Source organism: Hyperolius riggenbachi, chromosome 11, assembly GCF_040937935.1.
Source record: "Hyperolius riggenbachi isolate aHypRig1 chromosome 11, aHypRig1.pri, whole genome shotgun sequence".
Taxonomy (NCBI): domain Eukaryota; kingdom Metazoa; phylum Chordata; class Amphibia; order Anura; family Hyperoliidae; genus Hyperolius; species Hyperolius riggenbachi.
The window spans coordinates 145,108,857-145,131,539 of NC_090656.1; the positions used below are offsets into that span (position 1 = coordinate 145,108,857).

A 22,683-nucleotide genomic window follows, 5' to 3' on the forward strand; every position below is an offset into this window, starting at 1 on the left:
AAACGTATTGAAGAGCACTGGACCCAGTACTGACCCCTGTGGGACCCCACTGCCAATAGTCACCCATTTGTAATATGATCCATTGACCACAACTTTGTTTTATGTCCATTAGCCAGTTCTCTATCCATGCACACAGACTCTTCCCCAGTCCTTGCATCCTCAACTTTTGCACCAGACTTTTGTGGGAAACAGTGTCAAAGGCCTTTGAAAAGTCAAAATATATCACATCCGCAGGGTTTTTAATATCTACACTAGCATTCACTACCTCATAAAAGCTGAGCATGTTAGTCAAACAGGACCTGTCTCATGCTGATGCTGAGAAATAAGATTATTTTCTGCTATGAAGTCATGTATGGTACCTCTTAGTAACCCCTCAAATAGTTTGCACACAACTGGCATTAAACTGACAGGTCTATAATTTCCCAGGATCTGATTTTTTTTCCCTTCTTAACCACTTGAGGACCGCAGTCGTTTCACCCCTTAAGGACCAGAGCCTTTTTTTCTATTGAGACCACTGCAGCTTTAACGGTTTATTGCTCGGTCATACAATCCTACTATCTAAATGAATATTACCTCCTTTTCTTGTCACTAATACAGCTTTGTTTTGGTGCTATTTGATTGATGCTGCGATTTTTCGTTTTTATTATATTCATCAAAAAAGACATGAATTTTGTCAAAAAATGATTTTTTTTAACTTTCTGTGCTGACATTTTTCAAATAAAGTAAAATTTCTATATACATTTTGTCCAAATTTATTGCGCTACATGTCTTTGATAAAAAAAATAAAAAAAAAACATTCAGTGTATATTTATTGGTTTGGGTAAAAGTTATAGCGTTTACAAACTATGGTGCCAAAAGTGAATTTTCCCATTTTGAAGCATCTCTGACTGTTCTGAGCACCTGTCATGTTTCATGAGGTGTTAAAATTCCAGGATAGTACAAATACCCCCAAATGACCCTATTTTGGAAAAAAGACATCCCAAAGTATTCACTGAGAGGCATGGTGAGTTCATAGATTTTATTTTTGTCACAAGTTAGTGGAAAATGACACTTTGAAAAAAAACAAAAAAGTTTCCATTTCTGCTAACTTGTGACAAAAAAAAAAATGAAATCTGCCACGGACTCACCATGCCCCTCTCTGAATACTTTGGGGTGTCTACTTTCTAAAATGGGGTCATTTGTGGGGTGTGTTTACTGTCCTGGCATTGTGTGGGGTGCTAAATTGTAAGCACACCTGTAAAGCCTAAAGGTGCTCATAGGACTTTGGGCCCCTTAGCGCACCTAGGCTGCAAAAAGGGGTCACACATGTGGTATCGCCATACTCAGGAGAATTAGTATAATGTGTTTTGTGGTGTATTTCTACACATACCCATGCTGGGTGGGAGAAATATCTCAGTAAATGAGATTTTTGGGATTTTTCACACACACACACACACACACACACAATTGTCCATTTACAGAGATATTTCTCCCACCCAGCATGGGTATGTGTAAAAATACACCCCGAAACACATTATACTACTTCTCCTGAGTACGGCGATACCACGTGTGACACTTTTTTGCAGCCTAGGTGCGCTAAGGGGCCCAACGTCCAATAAGTACCTTTAGGATTTCACAGGTCATTTTGAGGCATTTGTTTTCTAGACTACTCCTGACTCTTTAGGGCCCCTAAAATGCCAGGGCAGTATAGGAACCCCACAAGTGACCCCAATTTAGAAAGAAGACACCCCAAGGTATTCAGTTAGTAGTATGGTGAGTTCATAGAAGATTTTATTTTTGTCACATGTTAGCGAAAATTGATTTTTATTGTTTTTTTTTCCACTAACTTGTGACAAAAATTAAATCTTCTATGAACTCACCATACACCTAACGGAATACCTTGGGGTGTCTTCTTCCTAAAATGGGGTCACTTGTGGGGTTCCTATACTGCCCTGGCATTTTAGGGACCCTAAACCGTGAGGAGTAGTCTAGAAACCAAATGCCTCAAAATGCCCTGTGAAATCCTAAAGGTACTCATAGGACGTTGGGCCCCTTAGCGCACCTAGGCTGCAAAATTAGATTTTGGGGATTTTTTCATACACAATTGTCCATTTACAGAGAGATTTCTTCCACCCAGTATGGGTATGTGTAAAAATACACCCCAAAACACATTATACTACTTCTCCTGAGTACGGCGATACCACATGTGTAACACTTGTTTGCAGCCTAGGTGCGCTAAGGGGCCCAACGTCCTATTCACAGGTCATTTTGAGGCATTTGGTTTCTAGACTACTCCTCACGGTTTAGGGCCCCTAAAATGCCACGGCAGTATAGGAACCCCACAAGTGACCCCATTTTAGAAAGAAGACACCCCAAGGTATTCCGTTAGGTGTATGGTGAGTTCATAGAAGATTTTATTTTTTGAAACAATGGTGATAATGGCTGTACCGCTTATACTTATTGAATTTGGCAGCAGTAAGTTAATATAGAGTCCGTCACTATACACCAATAACATATAAAATAAAACTCATGCGCCTATGCATAAAAATCAATGCATAATTTATTAAATCACATACGAATAAGGGGCCCAACGTCCTATTCACAGGTCATTTTGAGGCATTTGGTTTCTAGACTACTCCTCACGGTTTAGGGCCTCTAAAATGCCAGGGCAGTATAGGAACTCCACAAGTGACCCCATTTTAGAAAGAAGACACCCCAAGGTATTCTGTTTGTAGTATGGTGAGTTCATAGAAGATTTTACTTTTTGTCACACGTTAGCATAAATTGATTTTTATTGTTTCTTTCACAAAGTGTCATTTTCCACTAACTTGTGACAAAAAAATAAATCTTCTATGAACTAATCATACACCTAACCTTGGGGTGTCTTCTTTCTAAAATGGGGTCACTTGGTGGGGTTCCTATACTGCCCTGGCATTTTAGGGGCCCAAAACCGTGAGGAGTAGTCTGGAAACCAAATGCCTCAAAATGAACGTTCAGGGGTTTAAACTTCTGCAAATTTTGATGACAGGTGGTCTATGAGGGCCGAATTTTGTGGAACCGGTTATAAGCAGGGTGGCCTCTTAGATGACAGGTTGTATTGGCACTGAAGTGCAGGAAGCGCAGGATGTTCTCAAATTGTGAGCTGGACATGGAAGCAGAGAACATTGGCATGTGATGTAGTGGGTGCGTAGACCAATAAGACCGCAGTACATTCTTTTTGACTAGACCCATGTTAAGGAGAAGGCCCCAAAAAATGTTACGTTTGGAAACTTGGAGTGGTTTCCACCAAAAAGACTGGGCATTTTAGCTTCTTGGATTGGCGGTTGCGTATTGTGTGGCATAACGGTTGGTCTCAGCCACAATTAAGTCATAGAAACCAGCAGTGATCAGAAAAAAAAAATTCTGTCACTGCGGTGGGGCGGGTGAGGGTTTGGCCGGGTAATCAGAAGCCTGCAGGGGACAGATTAGGGCCTGATCTGATGGATAGGAGTGCTAGGGGGTGACAGGAGGTGATTGATTGGTGTCTCAGGGGGTGATTAGAGGGGAAAATAGATGCAATCAATGCACTGGGGGGGGGGGGGGGTGATCGGAAGGGGGTCTGAGGGGGGGTCTGAGGGTTTGACCGAGTGATCAGGAGCCTACACGGGGCAAATTAGGGCCTGATCTGATGGGTAGGTGTGCTAGTGGGTGACAGGAGGTGATTGATGGGTGTCTCAAGGTGTGACTAGAGGGGGGAATAGATGCAAGCAATGCACTGGGGAGGGTGATTGGGGGGGGGGTGTCTGAGGGCGATCTGAGGGTGTGGGTGGGTGATTGGGTGCCCGCAAAAGGGCAGATGAAGGTCTGATCTGATGGGTATGATGGGTAGCAGTGACATGGGGTGATTGATGGGTGATCAGTGGGTGATTAGAGGGGAGAACAGATGTAAATAATACACTGGAGGGATGTTGGGCCAGGGTCTGAGGGTGATCTGAGGGTGTGGGCGGGTGTTTGGGTGCCCGCAGGGGGCAGTTTAGGGTCTGATCTGATGGGTAGCAGTGACAGGTGGTGACATGGGGTGACGGGGTGATTGATAGGTGATCAGGGTGTGATTAGAGGGGAGAATAGATGCAAGCAAAACACTGGCAAGGTGATCAGGGCTGGGGTCTGAGGGCGTTCTGAGGGTGTGGGCAGGTGATTGGGTGCCCGCAAGGGGCAGATGAGGGTCTGATCTGATGGGTAGCAGTGACAGGTGATGACGGGATGATTGATAGGTGATCAGTAGGTGATTACAGAGAATATATGCAAGCAATGCACTGGCGAGTTGATCAGAGGGGATCCGGGGGGCTATTTGAGGGTGTGGGTGGGTGATTGGGTGCCCAAGGGGCATATTAGGGTCTGATCTGATGGGTAGCAGTGACAGGGGGTGATTGATGGGTGACTGATGGGTGATCAATGGGTGATTAGAGGGGAGAACAGATGTAAACAGTGCACTTTGGAGGCGATCTGAGGGCGGTGTGTGGGTGATCTGAGGGTGCGGGCGGGTGATTAGGTGTCCGCAATGGGCAGGTTAGGGTCTGATCTGATGGGTGTTAGTGACAGGTTGTGACAGGGGGTGATTGATGGGTGATTGACAGGTGATAAGAGGGTGATTACAGGGGAGGATATATGTGTACAGTACACGGGGGGGTGTCTGTGGAGGATCTGAGGGTGTGGGGGGTGATCAGAAGCCTCCATGGGGCAGTTTAGGACCTGATCTGAAATATAGCGTTGACAGATGTGACAGGGGGTTGATGGGTGATAAGGGGGGTGATTGGGTGCAAACTGTGGTCTGAGGGGGTGATCGGCAGGGGGGGGGGGGTCTGAGGGGTGCTGTGGGCGATCAGGGGGCAGAATCAGTGTATGTGTGTTTACAAGGGGGCTGCCTCCTGCCCTGGTGGTCCCTCGATCACTGGGACCACCAGGGCAGCAGGCATCCTGTATAATACGCTTTGTATACATTAAAAAGCGTATTATACGCTTTGTATGTGGCGATCGAGATGTTAATAACCCGCCGGCACTTCCGAACGGCCGTTAGAGCGTCAGGTGGGCGGAGCCTGTGGCCGGCGGCAGCGCGTGTCACCAGTGACACGATCGCCGGCCAAACACGCCCCCAGGAGCCGCCGGCTGTGAGCGGTCGGCAAGTGGTTAAATAATGGGAAAATGTGGGCTGTACGCCAATCTGTTAGAACTCTGCCAGTTGAAAGAGAGTCACAAAAGATAAGATAAAGGGGTTTATCGATAACTGAACATAATTAAGGACCTGAGGATGTATGCCATCCTGGCCAAGTGCCTTATCTGTTTTTATTTTACTTAGTCTTGCAGTACTCTGTGTCCAGTGCACACATTAGTCATTGGAGACAGGTCTGCTGGTCCTAGAAGTGAACCGACTAGATAACCCAAAAATATTTCACCACCACTACTGGCATCATTTAGTATCTTCTACTACCCCCTGTATAGGGCCTATATAGTGAAGTGATTGTTGCAGATAGTATAAACCCACCTGTCACCTGACCTGCGTAAAGAGACATTCAGTTTCCAAAAAAGTAAACAGCTGAGTGTCCAGAACCACTACTGGCATCTAGTATCCACTCTGCCCATGTATAAGACCTCACAGGCAGGGCCTATATTTGTGAAGTGATTGTTGCAGGTAGTAAAAACCCCATCTGTCACCTGACCTGCATGAAGTGACAATCAGTTCCTCACTGGTAGGGTATTAATTTTTGATATATTAATATTGTAAAAAAATAACAGGCAGAAGCAGGCCACACCACAGGGGTTGTGCTGCTGTGATTTCCTGTGGCCCTAGCATAATGCCCAGTGTTCAGAGGGCACGTATCCTGAACTCCCCAAATTCTGAGGACATAGTTGACTGGATTACACAGCACCCCCGATCTTCTACTGCTTCCATGCAGAACCACCATCCTCCTCCTGCTCTGATTTGGGCACCCCACGACTTACCACTCGCCCTACCACTACCACTATCACCACAGCCGCTTAACTTGATGTGTCAGAGGAGTTATTTACACATTACTTTATAGAAATGAGTGATGCACAAACATAATTGCCAGAGGACAGAGATAAGGATGTTACACCTGACATGACTCAGCCAGGCGACATTACACAGATGAACTTAATGTGTGGTGAAAAAAAAGATCTACAAAAGATGCATAGAGCGCTCCATAGTGTAAAACCATACAAAAGTTTAATATGCGCAAGTAAAAGTGATACTCACAAAATAAAAGATACAATCTGGCTCTTAGATAGCCTGCAGACACCTCTGTCCCTCTGATGGAGTGGGCACCGCCAGGCTGTGGCCAGCAGCGTGGCGTCCGATGTCCGGGAGAGTCCTCTCACTGGAGGGGGGCGTGTCCGCTGTCACTACGTGCCTCTAGCGTGATGACGCGTTTCGGCATCACTGCCTTTGTCAGATCACGCTAGGGCACTGGGCACGATGAATTAAAAATACACATAACACCTCCCCTCTAGCTGTGATGTATGGCTGTGGGCGGGGAGGGAAGACTCACACATGTGGGGCGGGGTTTGGCCTACATGAAGGATCGCGTCATGTGCGTTCCCGGCCTGGATGTTTCTTTCTGGATGATAATTTACTCCGCCCCTGGTTGCCATGGCCGCAATGAGAACGCTCCTAATACGAACGTTTCAGACTGCTGCCATAGCTGTATGCGGACATACAAATTCATTCTTAACTGACTGTATACGCATCATCTATCATATGGTAGGATAAAATTAGCAGAAGTGTGGTGATGTCACCACTGCTGCTGCCTTTTGTGAGTTGTCAGATACAAGTGAAGCAGCTGATGCTGACGATGTGTCCATGGATGTGAAGTAGGTGCCTACAAGAAGAGATGAAGAAGTGGACAATTCAGATGGGGGGGGAGAGAGAAGGAGGAGGTGGCACTGGCAAACAGCATATATTGGCACCTGGATTCAGCCAGCCAACACGTCTGCGAACTTCTGCTGTTGGCACCACTACCAGGATGCTATCATCACAAGGCTCACCAGTGTGGCATTTTGTGTGTGTGTGTACCTCTGACAACAGAAATGCCATTTGCAACCTGTGCCATAAGATTCTGAGTCATTGGAAGGCCAAATCCCACCTAGGTACAACTGGTTTGCGAAGTCAACAGATCTCCCATCCCAAACAACAATGGGATTGACACATGAACATAAGCAGCACAAAAAGTCAAAGCCACCCTCCTCCTGGTCCAGCTTCTTAAGCAATGTCTACCTCTGCTCTCCTTGATCCTTCTCAACCATCCTCCACTCTGCCTCTCACCTTGGCCAGTTCCTGCTCATCTGCCCACAGTCAAGTTTCTGTGAAGGACAGGTTTGAGAAACCGATGTCTCAAAGTCATCCCTTTGCCTGGTGTCTGACAGCTGCCTTTTTAAAACTCTTAGCCCACCAGCTTTTACCATACCAGCTGGTGGACTCTGAGGCATTTAAAAAATTTGTAGCAATGGGGGCACCGCAGTGGAAAGGTAAACAACAGAAACTTTTTCTTCAAAGAGGCAATACCAAACCTATACCATGATGTGCAGAAGCAAGTCACCACATCTCTGGCTCACAATGGTGGGGTAAGAGTCCATATGACCTGGTCTTCAAAGCACAATCAGGGTAGGTATATCACTTACACTGCACATTGAGTAAACCTGCTGACAGCTGGGAAGCATGGAATGCATGGCTCTGCAGTGGAGTTGGTGACACCCAGGCATGCTCAGATGTACCAAAATTCGGCTCGGGTACATTCGAATTCGGGTCCGCATGACAATCGGATTCGAATTCACCTTCGCCCGCGAAATTTGGTTCGGATTCGGTTTGGTTGTCGGTTTCGAAATTCGGTAAAAAATTTGTGTTCGGGAATTTGGATGCGTTTTTGTTTTTTTTTTAAAGGGAAATCACATTGAAATAGGTGTAATTAAAAAAAACAAAACAAAAAAGTGACGTATGGCCCGAGGTAGTGACCAAAAATAACAATACAGGAGGGGGACTTTGGAGACCCTGCTGTGTATGTGAAATGAATTAACTTTAAATCCTTTAACGAGAACCTGTTATGGTGGGCAATTATTATATGGTTGGCAGTCCAAAAGATCTCCTTTCACGAGAATCATATGGAGGGCAAGTCTGCCATTGTGACCCCGGGTAATGGCTGGGGAATGAGGGTTTGAATCCGGTGTGGAGCCTGAGAAACGGCTACCATTACACATCCAAGGAGGGCAGCAGGCAGGCATGCTCGTCCCGAGGTAGTGACCAAAAATAACAATACAGGAGGAGGACTTTCGAGGCCCTGCTGTGTATGTGAAATTAATTAACTTTAAATCCTTTAATGAGAACCTGTTATGGTGGGCAATTATTGTATGATTGGCAGTCCACTTGATCTCCTTTCACGAGAATCCTATGGAGGGCAAGTCTGCCATTGTGACCCCGGATAATGGCCTGGGAATGAGGGTGTGGAGCCTGAGAAATGGCTACCACTACGCATCCAAGGAGGGCAGCAGGCAGGCATGCCCGTCCCGAGGTAGTGACCAAAAATAACAATACAGGAGGAGGACTATCGAGGCCCTGCTGTGTATGTGAAATTAATTAACCTCCCTGGTGGTAAGCCCGTGCTGAGCACGGGCTATGCCGCGCAGGAGGATTTCTCAGGCCCTGCTGGGCCGATTTGCGGAATTTTTTTTTTTTTTGCTACATGCACTTTGCTAGCTGCGTGTGCACTCCGATCGTGGCCGCTCCGTGCCGATTAGCCCCCGTTCGCCGCGCCGCCCCCCAGACCCCGTGCACTGCCTGGCAAATCAGTGCCAGGCAGCGCTGAGGGGTGGATCGGGACTCCCTTTTATGTCACGACGTCGATGACGTCATCCCATGGTGACGGGGGAAGCCCTCCAGGAAATCCCGTTCTTCGAACGGGATTTCCTGATCACAGATTGCCGGAGGCGATCAAAGCGGGCGGGGGGATGCCGCTGCACAGCGGCTATCATGTAGCGAGCCCTAGGCTCACAACATGATTTAAAAAAAAAAATTTAAGGGAGGGTTAACTTTAAATCCTTTAACGAGAACCTGTTATGGCGGGCAATTATTACATGATTAGCAGTCCGTTCGGCCCATTTCTAGAGGATAAATACAGCAGCAGCAGGAGGAGGAGTGACGTGTGGCACTGGCAGCAGGCAATGTATTGTGTGGACCCTGGCGGTGGGATCACTGACAGCAGGAGGATACATACAGCAGCAGCAGCAGGAGGAGTCACGTATAAATACAATAAATACATAAATACATAAATAAATTTATAAAGAAATAAATGCAGCAGGCCAGCAGCAGGAGGAGTAGTAGGAGAAGGAGAGGAGGTGGTAGCAGGCCTGCCTGCAAGCCGCGGAGGTGTCACAACTGGGTCCGCTACACAGCCATGTACTCCCTGCTTGCCAGCGGTCAACAGGTTGACCCAATGTGCCGTATAAGTAATGTACCTGCCCTGACCGTGCTTGGCAGACCAGACATCTGTGGTCAGATGGACCCTTGACCCAACGCTGTGTGCCAGAGATGATGCCACTTGCCTTTCTACATCATGGTACAGTTTGGGTATCGCCTTTTGAGAAAAGTAGTTGCGGCCTAGTATCTTCCACTGCGCTGTCCAAATCGCCACAAATTTTCGGAAGGCCTCAGAGTCCACCAGCCGGTATGGTAACAGCTGGCGAGATAACAGATCCGCCAAGCCAGCTGTCAGACGCCGGGCAAGGGGGTGACTGGCAGACACTGGCTTCTTCCGTTCATAGATTTCCTTCACGGACACCTGGCTGCTGCTGTGGGCAGAGGAGCAGGAAGTGCTCAAGGTGAGAGGCGGAGTGGAGGAGGGTGGCTGTGAAGGTGCAAGCGATAAAGCGGCTGAAGAAGATGCGGCACCTGAAGGAGGAAGAGGAGGCGGAGGGTGGCTTTGCCTTTGTTTGCTGCTTTTCCTCAGGTGGTCTTCCTATTGCTGTTTGTGCTTTTTCTCCATGTGCCTTCGTAAGGCAGTTGTCCCTACGCGGGTCTTGGTCTTTCCATGACTCAATCTTTGATCGCAGATAGCACAAAAGGCATTGCTCTGATCTGAGGCAGACACACAAAAAAACCTCCACACCACTGAGCCCTGAAATGATGGCATTTTGGTGGTGGCGTCAGCAGCTGACCTTGAAGAGCATGTTGGCTGGCTGTCCATAGGTGGTGATACATGCCACCGGACTCTGCCACCAGCTGTTTCTGATGATGAGCTCCTCCTGCTTCTTTCCGCAACTCTTCGCCTCCTACTCCTCTCTGACTCCCCCTCTGAACTGTCCCCCTGTTCATCTTGTCTATTAGAATCTCATGTGGCATCCATGGCAGTATCATCATCATCATAATCATCATCCTCCAAAGCTTTGCTTGTATCAGACACCTTCAAAACTGCACCAACAACAGGTACGTTATCATCCTCACACCTTACGTCCATACTGGCGCCTAACTCAGACATATGAGGTGGTGGGGAAACATGCTTAGCACCATCATCTTTTAACAAGAATGGCTGTGAATCAGTTAATTCCCCACCAAATAACTCCTGCGAAGTGTCAAATGGGCCGAATGTGGTGCTAGTACTAGCAGTGGTGGCTGCAGAGGAAGATATGTCACGGTTCCGTGCGGAAGCTGAGGAAGATGAGGTGTTCTGTGTTAAATAGTCAACTACATCCTGGCAATCTTGGAAGTGAATGGCATGTGCTTTCTGAACACTGTACTTTGGTCCAGGGCCGCACCAAATCACGCCACCTCGACCTCGAACAGACCTGCCAGGTGGCCTGCCTCTGACTCTGCCTCTGCCTGTTGTTTTGTCCATATTGGGGGGGATGAAGTGAAAGGTATGCACTGACTTGACTAATACAATGTGCGGTTACACAGGTACAGTGAAAAGGTGACTGCTGGTACAACAATGTGTGGTTACACAGGTGCAGTGAACAAATTGATGTGACTGCTGGTACAACAATGTGCGATTACACAGGGGCAGTGAAAAGGTGACTGCTGGTACAACAATGTGTGTTTACACAGGTGCAGTGAACAGGTTGCAGTGACTGCTAGTACAACAATGTGCGGTTACACAGGTGCAGTAAAAAGGTTGCAGTGACTGCTGGTACAACAATGTGCGGTTACACAGGTGCAGATATTACAAATGTGCAGCTGTCGCACACACAGGTGCAGTGAACAGGTATGCAGTGACTAGTATTACAAATGTGCAGCTGTCACACACACAGGTACCGGGAACAGGTATACAGTGACTAGTACTACAAATGTGCAGCTGTCACACACACACACACACACACACACAAGTACCGTGAACAGGTATGCAGTGACTAGTATTACAAATGTGCAGCTGTCTCACACACACAGGTACCGTGAACAGGTATGCAGTGACTAGTATTACAAATGTGCAGCAGTCACACACACAGCGACTGTGAACAGGTATGCATTGACTGGTATATAATATAACTCTGCGTGCTGTCATGTAGGTGCACTGAACAGGTATGCAGTGACTGGTATCAATACAATGTGCGACTGTCACACACACAGCTACTGTGAACAGGTATGCAGTGACTGGTATATAATATAACTCTGCGTGCTGTCATGTAGGTGCACTGAACAGGTATGCAGTGACTGGTATCAATACAATGTGCGGCTATCACACACACAGGTACCGTGAACAGGTATGCAGTGACTGGTATATAATATAACTCTGCGTGCTGTCATGTAGGTGCACTGAACAGGTATGCAGTGACTGGTATCAATACAATGTGCGGCTATCACACACACAGGTACCGTGAACAGGTATGCACGGTCGCACTGGTATTAAAAATGTGCAGCTGTCACACACGTGCAGTGAAAAGGTAGGCACTGAATGTGCTGGGCCTGGCAGTGGCACAGTAGGAATTAGCAACTAGCAAGGGCCAACTGTGACTGACTGGCAGGGTTGTATATGCAAGTGTTAGTGGGTCACACAAAAAAAACAGATCACAAGAACAACATTAGCTCTCAAAAGAGCTGTTTTGGGTGCTTTTTAGCAATAAGTATCAGCAAGGAGCAAGCTAACAAGCCAAGCAAGAGCCTAACTAAGCTTTCCCTATGTCTACAGCAGGTTCCTCTCCCTTCTCTAATTACTGCAGCCACACCGAGTGAGATAATGGCTGAAGCAGCTGCCTTATATAAGGAGGGGGGGGGGGCTCCTGGAGGTAGTGCAGCCTGGTTGGCTGTCATGTGTCTGCTGACTGTGATGTAGAGGGTCAAAGTTTAGCCCAATGATGTAGTATAGGGATGGGTCGAACTCGCCATAAAGTTTGCGTGAATAAGTTTGTGGCCGAACCGTTCGGGACAACTCTAGAGACAACCTGGTTCGGACATTGATTGTCAGGAGATTGTACATGCTGAATTGACCAGTCTAACAGTGGTCACATGCATTGGGTGAGTTCTCTCCCTCACTGGGTGAACGGTGGTGGTTATTTGAGAGGTTGAGTGCTGCCTACATACCAACAAAATCAACAATTCTTAATCGTAAGTCTTCTGAGAGATCTTTTGTGCGAGGCATTATTCACATCAGGCAATGCTTCTTGGAAAAAGCAAACCCAAAACTGCTGTGTGTTTTTTATAGGGCAGGAAAGTTGTAACCAACACCTCCAATCTCATTGATTGGACTCCAGCTGGCTGATACCTCACTCCAATTAGCTTTCGGAGATATCGTTAGTCTAGGGGTTCACATACTTTTTCCACCTGTGCTATGAATGTTTACATGGTGTGTTCAATAAAAACATAGTTACATAGTTATTTTGGTTGATACAATAATAATACAATAATACAATAACATTTCTATAGCGCTTTTCTCCCATAGGACTCAAAGCGCTTAGGCTCTCTCAGATTCAGTAATTGGTAGTAGGATGAAGTATTCACACAACAAAAGTTATATTTCTGCAAATGCCAAACTGAACAGGTGGGTTTTCAGTCTGGATTTAAACATGTCCAGGGATGGAGCTGTCCTGATCTGTTGAGGTAAGGAGTTCCAAAACGTAGGGGCAGCATGACAGAAGGCTCTGGGACCAAAAGTTTCCGAATATGACTAGATTATTAGAACCTGTGGATCTGAGAATGCGGGGATTGCTACGCAGCTGCAACATATCTTTCATGTATTCAGGACCTAGATTATTCAGGGATTTAAATGTCAGTAGGCCGATCTTGAATAGGACCCTCCATTCTATAGGTAGCCAGTGAAGGGAGTGCAGGACTGGCGTTATGTGGCAGTGACGGGGTTGGTTGCTTAGCAGTCTGGCAGCAGTATTCTGTATCAGCTGTAGGCGGTACAAGACCTTTTTTGGAAGGCCAGTGTAGAGAGCATTACAGTAGTCCAGTCGGGATGTGATGAAGGCGTGGACTAAGGTTGGCAGATCTTCTGGGGGGATGAGGTGCTTGATTTTTGCAATGTTCTTCAGGTGAAAATAGGATGATTTCACCACAGCAGAGATTTGAGTTCTGAAGTTTAAGTCCCCATCAATTAGAACTCCCAGGCTACGCACATGATTAGAGCTGCGTAGATCCGTGCCTCCTATTCCCAGTGGTGAAGACTGCAAGTTAAGTTGTTTTGTTATCATGCTCTGCCCTCCGATCAGAAGGACTTCAGTTTTGTCTGCATTTCGTTTCAGCCAGTTGTCATTCATCCATTGCTGTAGTTTACGTAAGCAGGCGTTTATAGTTCGAGTTGGGTTTGTCACACCAGGCTTGAAGGAAAGATATAGTTGGGTGTCGTCTGCATAGTAGTGGTATGTCAGGCCATGTTTTTGGATTAGTTTTCCAAGCGGTATCATGTAAATCGTGAACAGCAGAGGAGAGAGGATTGAGCCCTGGGGCACCCCATATTTAAGTGATACAGGGGTGGACAGGAAGGGGCCCATAGATACTTTGTGGGTTCTGCCACTCAAGAAGGATTGGAACCACTGAAGAACTATGCCATCAATGCCGCAGTATTCCTGTAGCCTGTTTATCAAGATGTCATGGTCAACTGTATCAAAGGCTGCAGAAAGGTCTAGCAGTATGAGGATGGAGCACTCTCCTCTGTCTCTTGCCATGAGCAGGTGGTTGCATATTTGGATGAGGGCAGTTTCAGTGCTGTGGTGTTTCCTGAAGCCAGACTGGAATGGGTCATAACTGTTGTTTTGTAGGATTTTGGCTTCTAGCTGGAGCTAGACAGCTTTTTCAATTAGCTTGCCCAGAAAGGGGAGGTTAGAGACAGGTCTGTAGCTGGTCATTGCATCAGGGTCCAGGGAGGGTTTTTTGAGGAGAGGCCTTATGACTGCTTCCTTCAGTAAAGCAGGAAATATCCCTGATTGTAAGGAACAGTTAACAATTTTGAGGAATACCGGTACGAACAGGTCGGGGCAGTTCAACATGAACTGTGTTGGGCCAGGATCCAGGTCACAGGTAGTTAGGCGGAGGTGAAGGAGGATGCTTGATGTGACTTCTTCATCAATTTTATTTGAAGTTTAACCAAGGTGTTACGTTGTCTCTGCTAATGGTTTTCGGCTCTATATTAGGCTCAGATGCTGTAAGTTGGATGGCGGACCTTATAGTGGAGACTTTGTCTGTGAAGAAATGGGCAAATTGGTCACAGAGGTCCTTTGAAGACTCGATATTAAGTTTTTGACATGGCAGATTGCAGAGTTTTTCCACTGTGCGGAACAGTTGGGCTGGTTTGTTAACTGCATTTGCAATCTCTTGTGATAGAAAGGATGATTTTTTTCCCGTGATTACCTTTTGGTAGTTCTTCAAGTGGAGGATTAAGGCATGTTTGTCTTCTGGGGACTGAGATTTGCACCACAGTCTCTCAAGTTTTTGGCCTTGTCTTTTCAGCTCTTTTATGGCGTTATCAAACCACTGTGCATAATGGTGTGGAGTAAGATATTTGGTGCACAGAGGAGCAATGGTCTCAAAGGTGGAGGACACACATTTGTTGTATTTAAACACCAGAGTATCAGGGTCCAAACTGGATTCAGTCAATTCATCAAAGCTAAGGTTATCTCGGATATCTTGAGGTGTTAGCCCTTTTAAGCGGCGATATTTTATTTGATTCTTGACCTGGTGTTTGACAGCTGGTATTGAGAGGGAGAAGTGGATAGTGTGATGGTCTGACCAGGCAACAGGATTAATTTCCACATTGGCTATTGACAGCCCAGTATGGAATATAAGGTCCAGAGTGTGACCTTTCCTGTGAGTAGCAGAGCTGATTGATTGGAAGAAACCCAGTTCATGTAAGGCACGAGGTAGCTCTATTCCAGATTGTGAAGAGGAGTCATCCACCCATGTATTGAAATCTCCAAGAACAATCCATCTGGGGTGTTCCAGTGTTAGGTTGCATAGGAGATCTACAAGTTCCTTAAGGAAGTCTGAGTATTTTTCTGGTGGGCGGTAGATCAGCAATATGTTAATGTTTTTCTCAGCTGAAAGTTGCACCCCCAAGCATTCAAACGAGTTGGTAGGTCCTACAGTAAGTGGTCTGATTTTCAAAGCTGATCTAAAGCAAAGTGCAACCCCTCCACCCCTGCGTTCTTTCCTGTTGCAGTATATCACGGAATAGTTTGTTGGCACGGCGGCCTCCAGGGTGGGGCCAACTGGTTCAGAAAGCCAGGTTTCAGTCAGGCAGGCCAGATCAGAAGACTCTATTAGATCATGTATGATTGCTGTTTTGTTGTTTATTGATCTGACGTTGCAGAGGACAGCCTTGATGGGGCTACCCTGGGAGCTAGGGTCTGAGATTGAGGGCTCCAGGAGAGAACAATCTCCAGATGTGTGGCTGTCATATCTGCTGGATTGTGCTGGAGCTATTAGGGTTGTTGACTGGCTGTACTCTGTAGATTTTGTCACAGAGTTCTCTTGGAGCCTTTCTGAGGATTCCAACAGACTTAAGTAGAATTATTGTGGATTTGTCAATTGGATAGATATTTCTTGGTTGGTATACAGGGAAAAGAGTCTCTGCTGAATATTGATGTTTACACATTAGAATGGACAAAAGAGACAGCTCAGGGCTCCTGCTGAGAAAGGCCCTATTTAGAGTCAAGGTGTGAACTTTCTCAGCTGCGGCTGGTATCCTGCAGAGATCAAAGGGCCTGTGTAGACTGAATTGTCCTTACACAGAGATGTATGGATGGACAGCATGGATTTGAAAACACAGTCCTTTGTTTAGGAGTTTGAAGATATAATATATAATATATGTAGAAAAATATAGTCTATTGAGCATAGATGCTGTAGATAATCGATGAACGTTACTCACGGGATGGGAGAGGGCGGGCACAAAGAGGCAGCAAGTCTTTAAGGTCTCAGGTCAATTCCAAGGAAGGTGTGCAGTGTTCAGCAGTGTGTGATACCAAGGAAGATCCAATCCAGCTTAAATCTTTGCCATCCCAAGTAATCCAGGTGTTCTGAAAGGTTATAGGTGTTGCTGGAGAAGTGATACATTAGAATCCACTGAAATTTCAGTCCAGTCTTTCCATTAAGAGGTTTAAAGTAGCAGAAATGAGATGTAATGTCTGGAGTAGCCTTAGAGAGCAGCAGCACCAGTCTGGGCGCGCTCAGTAGTGATAAAAGACATACGTCCATGGGAACATTGAATTATTTGTGCGGTATTAGGTTCAGCTGACAGTGATTGTCTATTGTGACTTAGATGAAGATCAGATCACATTTTATGACCAATTTGTGAAGAAATCCATATAATTCCAAAGGGTTTACATACTTTTTCTTGCTACTGTAAGTAAATTGTATGGTGTGTGTGTAGGCGCTCCCACATAGTAAAGTGACACACAAAGTACCAATAATTTTCAAAGTCCTGCTCCACACAGAACGACTTAGATTCGATCTACTATTAACATGTGAAGTAATCGCTCACCAGATCTCAAGGCTGACCAATGGCAGACCAGCAATCAGTGCTTAAAACATCCATCAATTTCTTCACAATCTCAGCTCCTTGTCCTGACAAATCTTCAGAAAATCCAAATGAGAATCGCTTATGGCGTAGTATTGGTGACTCCAGTTGTTACCTCTCTTTATAACACCGTGCACATGTACTACTTTTCACCACCTGTGATCCCAATCACCAATATACAAATGAACCACTCACTAGACAAACTGGCTGACCGACCACAGACAAGAAATACAGAATTCACTGTGGTTCTGATGTCTTTCCTCTGTCTTCTCAAAGGAATCAGTTCTCAATCACTAGGCTCAAACACATCCTTGCATAGCTTAACTCCATTGATTAAATGTAAAAGATTATAAAATTGCTGCCAGCATCCTGCATACTTCGTCCTAAGCTCTGCCCTACGCATTTTGTCGCACGTAGAGCAAAGCTTAAGACTGAGTGTGCAGGATGTTGGCAGCCACCTGGACTGCATTAAAAGAACTTGAAGTTTTGCATTACATACCTGGGGCTTGATTCACTAAAGCGTGCTAAGTGTTAGCACGCCAGTGAAAAGCCGCTTAGCATGTGCTAACTGGCTCTGCACGTGCTAATATGTGCGTAAGAGTTTGCACGCTTTGTGCGTAAAGTTTTGCGCGCATCACTTTGCATGCAAAATCAGCCGCTTCGTATGCTAAGTAGCATGATAAGCAATGACTTCACATGCTAAGTATACTTAGCTTGTGAAGCGGCTGATTTTGCACGCAAACAGAACGTAATGGCGTAGCACCTTCTGCACGCACAGCGTAATGCCATATGTGCGCTAAAATAGCACGCAAACAGCAACAGCTTTGCAGTGCAAACTACTTAGCACCTTAGTTTGCACGTACAAAGCCTTAACACGTGATAACTCAGTTATCACTGGTTAGTGAATCCAGCTCCTTGAGTGTGCTGATCTCATACGTCCATCGAGTTCAACCAGAGAACAAAGTACAACACCAGCCTGCTCCCTCACATATCCCTGTTGATCCAGAGGAAGGTGAAAAACCCTTACAAGGCATTGTCCGATCAGTCCCCAAAGGGAAAAATCTCCCGGCTCCAGATGGCAGTTAGATAAAATCCCTGGATCAACACGACGGGAATTACCTAGTAATTATAGCCATGCATGTCTTTCGCCGCATGCGCAGAAGACCCAGACTGAACCCGACTGAGCCTGTTACCCAGGGCTGATCATGGGCGAACGGCAGACTGTGGGAGGAAGCTGCGTGTGAGTATCAAATCTTCTTTTTACGACAGCTCTGGTCAGGGCCAGTTCTCTCATGAAGCAAGGTGAAACATTTGCATCAGGCACAGAGATTTCAGGGGCAGCATCTTTATACTGGGTGTACCTTCCTGAGGAGGAATGGAGTGGTTGCAGGTGAGCAGTTTGTTTGGCACAGACTCACAGCCAGCCAGTGTGCCAGTGGCGTAGCTAAGGAGCTGTGGGCCCCGATGCAAGTTTTACAATGGGACCCCCAAAGCACTCTATAAATAACAATTGATACAGCGCACTAAAACTTGCCAATGGCCACTACAGTGTCAGAGGTGCAAAAAGGGGATGGGGAACAGTTTGTTAGTGATTACCACTATTCAAAGTATCTATAGAAGTGATTTTTATGAGCACAGGACCAATAGAGAGCTAATACTGTAGTTGAGGGAGGGCCCTTCGGGGCCCCTCTGACCCAAGGGCCCCGATGCGGTTGCTACCTCTGCACCCCCTATTGCTACGCCCCTGCAGTGTGCTATTGTGTTGAGCTGCAGCACGTCATGTGAGAACATTAAATGAAGCAGAGTAAATTGTTGGGTGCTGTGCGATCATTCCAAATCATGTGGTGGGGGTGCATCCTCACAAGTTTGCCTCAGGCAGCAAAAAGTCTACAACCGGCCCTGGCTCTGGTACACTTTAACCAGTACACTATGCAGCCACATACTAATAAATGCATTCCTAAGCCTCAGGCACCGTTTACACTAAGGCCCCGTTTACACTTAGTCTCCCTGCACACTGCAAATCCGTTTTCCGATTCTGATTCCGTTTCCGATTTTCAATTCCGATTTTCCCTGAATACATTCAACAGAAAAACGGATCACAAAACGCAGCATGCAGTAAAGATTAAAAATCGGAATCGGATGTAAAAAATGATTAAAAGGCGGAATCTGAATCAAATGCATGCAGTGTGCAAGAGGCCTCAGGAACGACTGATTTTCAAAGTAATGCCCATGTTTTCCTATGGCACTTTTCACACTTAATGCATTGTAACTGAAATCTTTTTCACTATGCACTGCTATGGAAAAAACGTGTACCAATGCGTACTAACGTACACCACACTGATTAAGTGTAAAAGGAGCCTTAGGCATCTCGTTCCAGCTTGTTGTTACTTACTGCTCATGAGCTTTTCTTTTTTTCTTTTTCTTCTTTTTCAGATGGGTTTGTTCCTGTGTCTTCTCTCCTCTCCCTTCCTCAGTTCCGCCCCTTTTCTCAGAGTGACATTGAACGTGTTGTCAGATGCAATGACAAGCAGAGATTCATGTTAAGAAGCTCTAATTCAGAGGAAAAGCTGGAAATCCGAGCAAACCAAGGACACTCATTACAGGTAGGTACCACTGAACACTGCCTCCCAGAAATGACTATTAGCATTTTCCAGTTCGAAAGTTACTACTGAATGCTTAGCACTATCTTTGCTCTTGCCAACTGGAATGAAGTACATACAGTGTCTCACAATAGTGAGTACAACTCTTTCTGGAGAAATAACACAATAGTATACAATATTCATACCTAGAGACAGTGTGTTTTTAGGTTATCAAGTAAGGAGGCACAACTTGGCCAGAGGTCGAAGGGAGAATGGCCTAAGTTAGAGCGTATGCTTGTTGGTAAAAGTGAGTTTTTATGGAGCGTTTAAAAATTTCAGATTGGAGAGCACTGTTGCAAACTACAGAGGCGGAAGAGTCTCAATCTTCTAACTGTAATATTAAACACTTAAAGAGTAACTGTCAGGCTGCAGAAGCTAATTTAAACCTCTAGTCTCCTGTGTTAAACAGTTTAGAAGGAAGCCAAAAAGACATTACTGAAGATAAAGATCTATCTTACCTTTGATGTATGCTTATCAGCAATGCTTAGACCTAAGCAAGCCGCAAGCCGCATAACATACTGCAAAGCATTCTGGGGCCCTCCCCTCGGCTGCTAAGGAGAAGACGGGATCAAGTTTCAGCAGCTTCTAAAACTCAGTCCAGCCACAGCACAGATAAATCTCCTGGGCAGAGTACACTGCAGGAGTCAGCTATTGTTCCTAGCCACATGGCTCATTAATATTCACTGCAAACTAGTGTTATTCAGAATGAGCTGTTCTGTGATCAGAAGCAGGCAGGACATGACGACACATTTGGCTTCACAAACATGGAACCTGCCATGAGCTGTCAGGAGCATCATTCTCTGCATATACTATATACAAATTCTGTGAAATCCAAACGTGGACAGTGAAATGCATATGTAATGTAAGTACAGCCAATCTTTAGCTACTGATATATGTGTTTATTTTCTCTGAGACCCTATACCTAACAGCTCCTCTTTAACGCAGGTGAAGAAGTGAAGGCAAGACTAAATAAATTAAAAATAGACAAGGCACCTGGCCCGGATGGCATGCATCCTCGGGTCCTAAGGGAATTAAGTTCAGTTATAGATAAACCCCTTTATCTTATCTTTTGTGACTCTCTTGCAACTGGCAGAGTCCCAGTGGATTGGCGTACAGCCCACGTTTTCCCATTATTTAAGAAGGGCAAAAAATCAGATCCAGGAAATTATAGACCTGTAAGCTTAACATCAGTTGTATGCAAACTATTTGAGGGGTTACTAAGAGATACTATACATGACTTCATAGTAGAAAATAATCTTATTTCTCAGCATCAACATGGGTTTACTAAAGACAGGTCCTGTTTGACTAACATGCTCAGCTTTTATGAGGTAGTGAATGCTAATATGGATATTGGGAATGCTGTAGATGTGATATACTTGGACTTTGCAAAGGCCTTCGACACTGTTCCCCACAAAAGTCTGGTGCAAAAGTTGAGGATGCAAGGACTGGGGAAGAGTCTGTGTTCATGGATAGGGAACTGGCTAATGGACAGAAAACAAAGAGTTGTGGTCAATGGATCATTCTCAAAATGGGAGACTGTTAGCAGTGGGGTCCCACAGGGGTCTGTTCTGGGTCCAGTGCTCTTCAATTTATTTATTAATGACCTAGTAGATGCAGTAGTGAGCAATGTTGCTATTTTTGCAGATGATACAAAATTGTGCAGAATCATCAACTCTCAGGAAGATAGTGTCATATTGCAACAGGATCTGGATAGGATGGCTATATGGGCACATACATGGCAGATGAAATTCAATGTTGACAAATGTAAAGTCCTGCATTTTGGACGTACTAATGGTCTAGCACCATACAAAATAAATGGGATACAGTTGGGGACATCAAACTTGGAGAAGGACTTAGGAGTACTCATTGACAACAAGTTAAATAATCGTACTCAATGCCAAGCCGCTGTAGCTAAAGCTAACAAAATTTTGGGATGCATTAAAAGGGAAATTAAAACTCGAGATGCTAGCATAATATTGCCCCTGTTTAACTCTCTAGTAAGGCCACATCTGGAATATGGAATTCAGTTCTGGGCACCACATTACAAAAAAGATATTGCAGTTTTAGAGCAGGTGCAGAGACGAGCAACAAAATTGATACGTGGGATGGAAGGTCTCACTTATCAAGAAAGGTTAGATAAACTGGGTTTATTTAGTCTAGAGAAAAGACGCCTTAGAGGGGATCTAATTAACATGTATAAATACATCAGAGGGCAATATAATAGGTTGGCGGATGAGCTTTTTGTCCCTAGGCCTTCTCTAAGGACTAGAGGACATGATCTGCGCATGGAGGAAAAACGTTTTAGCCATTTATTTAGGAAAGGGTTCTTTACAGTAAGAGTGATTAAGATGTGGAATGCATTGCCACAGGAAGTCGTTATGGCAAACTCTATACCTGCATTTAAAGGGGGCTTAGATGCTTTCCTTGCGTTGAAAGACATCCATGGCTACAATTACTAGGTAATGCCTAATGATGTTGATCCAGGGATTTTATCTGATTGCCATCTGGAGTCGGGAAGGAATTTTTCCCTTTAGGGGCTAATTGGACCATGCCTTGTAAGGGTTTTTTCGCCTTCCTCTGGATCAACAGGGATATGTGAGGGTGCAGGCTGGTGTTGTACTTTGTTCTCTGGTTGAACTCGATGGACGTATGTCTTTTTTCAACCGAAATAACTATGTAACTATGTAACTATGGATATGTTGTGTAAGGGCGTTCCAGAGGAGGGCTAAGGGATGTGAGAAGTCATGTATACATGAATGCAAGGAGGTGAGTCTAGAGGAGGACAAAAGAAGGTCCTTTGCAGATATGAGATTGCGGTTGGGTTGGTATCTGGAAATAAGCGAGGAAATGTATATTGGAGAAAGATTGTGGAGAGCTTGGTAGGTTAGGGTTAAGAGTTTGAAATGGATCCTCTCACTGATTGGCAGCCAATGAAGAGCTTGACAGAGAGGAGCAGCAAAGGAAGAGCGAGAAGAGAGATGAGATGAGCAGCTGAGTTTCGTATAGATTGGTCGGTTAGTTGGTAGTCCACAAAGCAGTATATTACAATAGTCCAGACTAGACTGAATGTCTGCATT

The 22,683-nt window shown here is 45.5% G+C and overlaps 1 protein-coding gene across 3 annotated transcripts in view; it reads left to right on the top strand.

Moving 5' to 3' along the window:
* The window catches only part of TRPT1 (tRNA phosphotransferase 1), a 322,090-nt gene that overhangs the window by 140,772 nt on the left and 158,635 nt on the right, over nucleotides 1-22,683 (top strand). For all 3 annotated transcript variants that reach the window (XM_068259617.1, XM_068259618.1, XM_068259616.1), the window contains one exon: nucleotides 19,401-19,570. In XM_068259617.1, the coding sequence (XP_068115718.1) occupies nucleotides 19,401-19,570 (170 nt within the window). The remainder of the gene's footprint in view (nucleotides 1-19,400; nucleotides 19,571-22,683) is intronic.